The sequence below is a fragment of the Marmota flaviventris genome, chromosome 9, assembly GCF_047511675.1.
Source record: "Marmota flaviventris isolate mMarFla1 chromosome 9, mMarFla1.hap1, whole genome shotgun sequence".
Classification (NCBI taxonomy): Eukaryota; Metazoa; Chordata; class Mammalia; order Rodentia; family Sciuridae; genus Marmota; species Marmota flaviventris.
In genome coordinates, this window is record NC_092506.1 from 4523263 (window position 1) to 4528905 (window position 5643).

Genomic DNA, 5643 nt, shown 5'->3' on the forward strand with positions numbered 1-5643 from the left:
CCTCATTCCTCCTCCCGCAGGCCACAGCCCAGGGTTGCTGCCAGCTGTGGGCAGGGGAGCACCTGTGTATCCAAGGAGGGGCGCATCTGTCTGGGGCTCAGGCCTTGTCACGGGGACATCTTATCAGGAGCCAGGCACGGAGGCTCCGGCCCATGACACCAGGTGGCGCACCTGCTATTCCTGAAGGTCAGACAAAGGAAAACCCAGCACCCAAGGGTCCCCAAGACACACAAGGGCCAGCCTTGTGCAGGACAAGACCGTGATCACAAAGAGCAGCCAAGGGGCCAGTGGCAGGGCCCACCGACACCACATGGCCCACCTTCCTTCAGAGAGAAGCCCCGTGTTAGGGTGACAGTGAGCACAGCTCACACGCCACTCCCAGCCACCCCCTCCTCTAGGGTGCCACGTGACCTCATCCTGGCTGACGAGATGGCCGGGGCTTTGCATCCCCATTGCCCTTTCCTCTCTCTTCCTGCCTGGAACCCCTGTAAGGTTCCTGGAGTAGCAGCAGCCTTCTCGTAGACGTGAGGATGAAAGCCACATGTCAAGGGTGGCAGAGCAGAGCGAGGGCAGAGGCAAGTCCCTGGAAGTCAGGAGCCGCCGCACCACCGCCTGGGAACAGGTGCCTGACATCTTGCTATGTGTGAAATCAAACTCAAGCAACAAAAGCCTCCGTCCGTCACAGTCGTCCACCTGCTCATTGTCACGGCTGGCGCAGTGGCTGCCGCGGCGTGGCTGGGGCACAGCCCGTGTGCTCACAGTGCCCTTGCCCAGGAGCCTCCGGGCAGCGTCACAGGCTGCAGGTGGCACACGTGGAGCCCCAGAGTCTGTGTTCTCCAGAACGTTCTTAGTGGCCAGTTGGAGAAACCAGTATGAGGTGCTCCAGGGGGTCAGTGAGGGCAGCAGTGGCCATCCTGGCTGGGGGCCTGGGCTTCTGTCCCCACTGGACCGTGCCCCTGGAGCAGGATGTCATCTCCCACCGTCCCAGCAAGAGCCCAGGCTGCAGCTCCCTGGACCAAGAGGAGAGCCCCCCGGGGAGCCAGAGGGCCCCTCCCGCCCAGAAGAGCACGGGGCTTCGCTTCCCAGAGACGGGAGAAGTCCCGCCGGGGGCCTTGCAGACAGCTGGACGACGCTCCCTGATGGCAATGGGGACTTCCCTCCCCAGCTCAGGCGACAGCATCCAGAGCCCTCGCTACCCACGGCTGACCGTCCACGGCAGGCGACGGACGCTCTGCCCGGCACTGGCCCGACCCGACATCACAGAGCACAGCAGGCCCGGGGCCCCTCCCTCCACTGTCCCCCCACCGGGTCCCCTTGGGCTCCCAGGTCCTGCGGGAGCTAAACAAGGACTTCTGGGCTCAGGAGGGACCAGGAGACACCAGGACAGCAGAGACCCCACTGGCACTCTCTGTGGGTCCTTCAACCAGAGCTCCCCCCACCCTCGCCCCCAAGTGTCATTGGCCCAGACAAGGGGGACAGGGAGACTGGGGCCCCCTTCAGGGCAGGGACACCTCTCCTGACAGGTGGCCGGGTCCCTTAGGGATGCACAGGAGGCGCCGACTCTCCAAGCCCCCGGCCCTCGGCTTGGCTCAGGTTCCCGAGGGACTGTCTGTCACGTTCCACCGGGTTCTGGGGACAGGGCTCCGCAGCTCCGGCCCCACCGTCGGAGCACGTCTGGCCCAGTCCTTCCCCGCGGAGCTGCGGAAGTGCTTCCTCCCTCTCCCCGAGGAGATGCCACCAGCCTGGGATGCGGAACCTGCCGGAGGGTCCTAGGGACCACCCAGAGGTGCCAGCTCAGCTGCCTGAGGTGGAGCCCGGTGGCATCTGCCACAGTCTCCCCAGGCCATGGCTGCCCCAGGCTGACCGTTGTGTCAGTGGTCACCACGGCTCATGTGGCTGGGACAGGGTGCTGATTGTTGGCCCTAAATCAGTTTCCCGGTCCTGCTGACCCTCTCAGGTGGCTCTTGGCACAGACGATCAGAGGATGCGGGTGGGCCCCGTGGCTTGGCCACCAAGTTGACCCCTGTGCCTGGACACTGGCAGGTAGCAGGGTTTCCTGCCACACACTTATCTGACCCCCGGGATGACCACTGAGGGAGGAGGGCCCCGTGAGAGGTGGAGACTGAGGTGTGACAAAGGTCCCCACAGGACCACGTTGGACTCCGGCCTCAGGTCTGTCCGGGGCTCCTTCCTGGGGGCTGCTGGGAGGAAAGCCTCCACACCCCCTGGTCCCTCGGGAGGCAGGAGGTGTCCCCCTAGGGTGCAGGAGCCCTGGCCGGGTCACCTGCAGGCGAGCCCTGTGAGCGGTCCCAGTTGTCCTTGTGTCTCCACCAGGCCCCCCTGCACATGTGCTCATCGAGAGTTGGAGGCTCAGAAAGTCAGAGCAGGACACGCCCCAGGACCCTGGCAGTGACAGGGACCCACAGCCTGTGGCAGGGGGTGGAAACCGTCCCTGCAACACCCCACACCGTGGGCCGGCCTCTGCCTGGTGGGTGGAATGCGGGTCTGTGCCTGCCCAGCAGGTGAAGGGCTAGCGCCGTCCACCCCATCAGATGGACCCGAGGGCAGGGGGCAGGGAGCATTCCCCAGAGCCACCAGTGGGCACAGTCCTGGCCAAATGCACCTCAGCAGAGACCCAGGACACCCTGTGGCTGCGTGTGCGGTAGCCGATAAACGCGTCCACCCTCCAGAGGGGACAGGTTGCCCCTGCAGGAGGCCCGGGACGGGGAGGGCTTCCTGCCGGGCCCGAGGCCTAGTCCCTTTTGGGTCTGGGGGGCCGGGGCCGCGGCGGGGCCAGCCTGCGGTCGAGGTAGGCTCCGAGGCAGGACCACAGGAGGAAGCGGACCAGCAGGATGACCACCAGCAACACCAGGAGCAGGTCGGGGCCGCCCGAGCCGCCCCCCAGCCAGGAGGCCATGCCCACTCCGGCCTCCGGGGGCCCCGTCAGGCTTCCCTCCCACCAGACTCCAGCCAGGGCCTCCCCGGCGGGCGAGGGGACAGATCGGGACTGCAAGCCGCCTCCTTGGCCAAGAGGCCCATGTGCCATTCATCCGGAGGCAGCCACTCTCCCGGCCCACAATGACAGCATTGTCCCGAGGCCTGGGGGCGGGAGGCCGCCCGGAGCCCGCCTCCCTCGCTGTCCCCGCGGCCCCTGCCCGCCAGCGCTGACGTAATCCCCAAACATCTCCGGCGGTGGCAGCTGCTGGGCGAAGCAGGGCCGCCTCCGGCTCCTCCAGCCGCCCACGCGGCTCTTCCGGCCGCCGCGAGACAATCGGGCCCTTTCTGTCCCCAATTAGCTATCACTTCTGGAGCCGGCGCTGCCCGAGGCCGGCGGTCTTTGCAGCAGCAGCAGGCCGGGCGGGGAGGCGGCTGCACACACGGGATGAGGACAGGGGCCACCCCAGACGCCGCTCAATTAGCACATGGCCCGCATCCTCGTCCTGAGGCCCAGGACATCATGGGGGGTCAGCGCAGGCTGCAGCAGGACTCGCCTGATCCCCCAGGAGGCCCCCCGGCTGCCCAGCGCCTCCTTCTCACCCACCAGCCCACCCAGAGGCGTGGAGGGGACCTGGCCCTCAGGGACAGACAGTCCTGTTGGTCCCCGCACGTCCCTCACAGGGTCCCTGCCTGAAGCCCCAGCCTCCACACTCACCCAGAGACCAGGGCCAGCCGCTCTGCACTCGCTGTGGCTCCTCCTGGGACCCCGGCCTTGAAGGACTGGGGGACAGAGGCGGCCACAGCCCTGCCCAGGGCACCCCACACCTCTCCTCTCCTAACGCTGGGCGCAGGGACAGCACCCTCGTGGGCTGCCCAGGAGCAGCACTGGCCTCACAGCGGAGCCCCCCCCCCCAGCTCGAGGGGCCACAGCAGGACCAGGGGGTCTGGCGTGGTCCAGCGCAGCCACACGCTCACCAGAAAACCGTCCGAGGAGCCTCGGAGAGGCGAAGGGGCCTTCTAGGGCTGTGGCCTCTGCGACCCGTCCTTGGCCACCTGATGCCAGTCCCGGGATTCTTCTTCAGATGCAGAATGAGTGCTGGCCCCGCTCAGGCCTTCTAGAAAGTTCCAAGCAGGGACAAATGCAGGGGATTGAGGGGACGCACCTCACAGAGGAGGTGGAGGGTGCCACCGCGGGACCCCACCCAGGCCCTCTGCTGTCCCGCCCGCCCTCCCCACCGCCCTCGGCTTCGGCTCCCTCCCAGGCACCTGAGGACCAGGGTCTCTGCTCTGCGCCGTGGGGAGCGTCTGTCCACAGAGAGCAGCACCCGGCTGTCCAGCGCTTGGCAGAACGTCACTCTCAGGGGCACAAGGCTCCGGGTTCTCCGTCACCGCAGACCGCGTGAGAGTCAGACGTCAGGAGCCCGCCCCAGTCGGTAACCGGGCAGGGCGTCTGCTGGACGAGGGCTTCCAGAACTCACTGCCTGCCAGGGTGAGGGACCAGCAGGGAGCAGCCACGCGCCTGGAGAGGACAGAGGCCGCGGCTCACCCGGTGTCGCTCACCCGAGAGGCCATGTCTGGAGACGGGAGCCGCCCGCTGCGCCCAGCCACAAGCTCAGGCCTCCTAGGCAGGTGGGGCCGAGGTGGCTCTGGACAGAACTCCCTGTGTTTGCCGAGCGCACAATCAACACACAAAGTCAACAACTCCCAGTCACATGGTCACACACAGGGGACTCCAGGGCACAAAGGACTGGACCCTCCCTCCCATTCAGACGTCCTGGGCCTCGGGAGTGGGAAGGACAAGGTCAGCACGCCCTTCCAGGAAGCAGTGCCCCGAGCTGACCCTGGGCAGCATCGTGGCCGGGCCAGGGCCATGTCCTCCTGGGGGAGGCTGCGGGGCCACGGGTGCGGGGTGCGGGTGCAGAAGGTGGCCAGTGTCCCAAGGAGAACGTGAGAATGAAGCCCAGCCGGCCAGCCCTCGGCGGGGGTGGGTGCTCCCTGGGGGCTGAGGACACCGTGGCGCTCCCCACCTGGCCCACAACTACCAGTGACAGTGACCCGCCCTCCACTCCCGTCCCTTGGGCCCTTGGCAGGGCCTGTACACCACCTCAAAGGCCCTTCACCCCAGCCTGCCTCGGGGTGTCCCGGCTGCGGGATGCCCACTCCTGGGAGTCGCCGGCCTCAACTCCAGACACCCGTGGCCAAAGACTTAAAATAGGGGGTGACCGCCGGGTCCCTGGGGCAGGAAGGAGAGAGCTGAGGGCCACTTAGCCCCAGAACTGCCCCCAAGAGGGCAGAGAAAATGGGCTCGTCCCCCTCAGAGGACCTTCGGAGCTTCTCTCCTCCTTCTCCTGGGCCACCACCTGTGGGTGACAAGTGTCTACGGGCACAGACCCAGACACGAGCCCCGAGCCCCGAGCCAGCCGCGTCCACAGAGCTGAGCAGCAGAGGCTCCCGGCCCCTCAGGAAGGCCGCGCTGGGGGACGGTGGTCACTCCCAGGACTTCCACAAGCCAGGACAAGGAAGCAGGGGCCCCGAGCTGTCCCTGGGCAGCTACCCTCAAATGCCAAGTGTTGGAACAGTGACTGGGGACAGTCCCCATCGCTGTTCCCTAACGTGGCTCAGCGGGTGACACCTGGCCACAGGTAAAGTGGGGCAGGGCTGCGGAGGGAAGAGAGTCCCCATGGGGGTCGCCGGGTCCCCCCTCTG

The 5643-nt window shown here is 67.1% G+C and overlaps 1 protein-coding gene across 1 annotated transcript; it reads right to left on the bottom strand.

Annotated features, from left to right (window-relative positions):
• Positions 1-2752: 2752 nt before the first annotated feature.
• On the bottom strand, positions 2753-2917 carry Smim38 (small integral membrane protein 38). The gene has a single exon (XM_034636888.2). The coding sequence runs from the start codon at positions 2915-2917 to the stop codon at positions 2753-2755; it is 165 nt and encodes a 54-aa protein (XP_034492779.2).
• Between the last annotated feature and the right edge of the window lie 2726 nt (positions 2918-5643).

What these genes read in the sequence shown, in the direction of transcription:
- Smim38 (XM_034636888.2), bottom strand. Translation starts at nt 2,917, where the DNA reads ATGGCCTCCTGGCTGGGGGGCGGCTCGGGCGGCCCCGACCTGCTCCTG.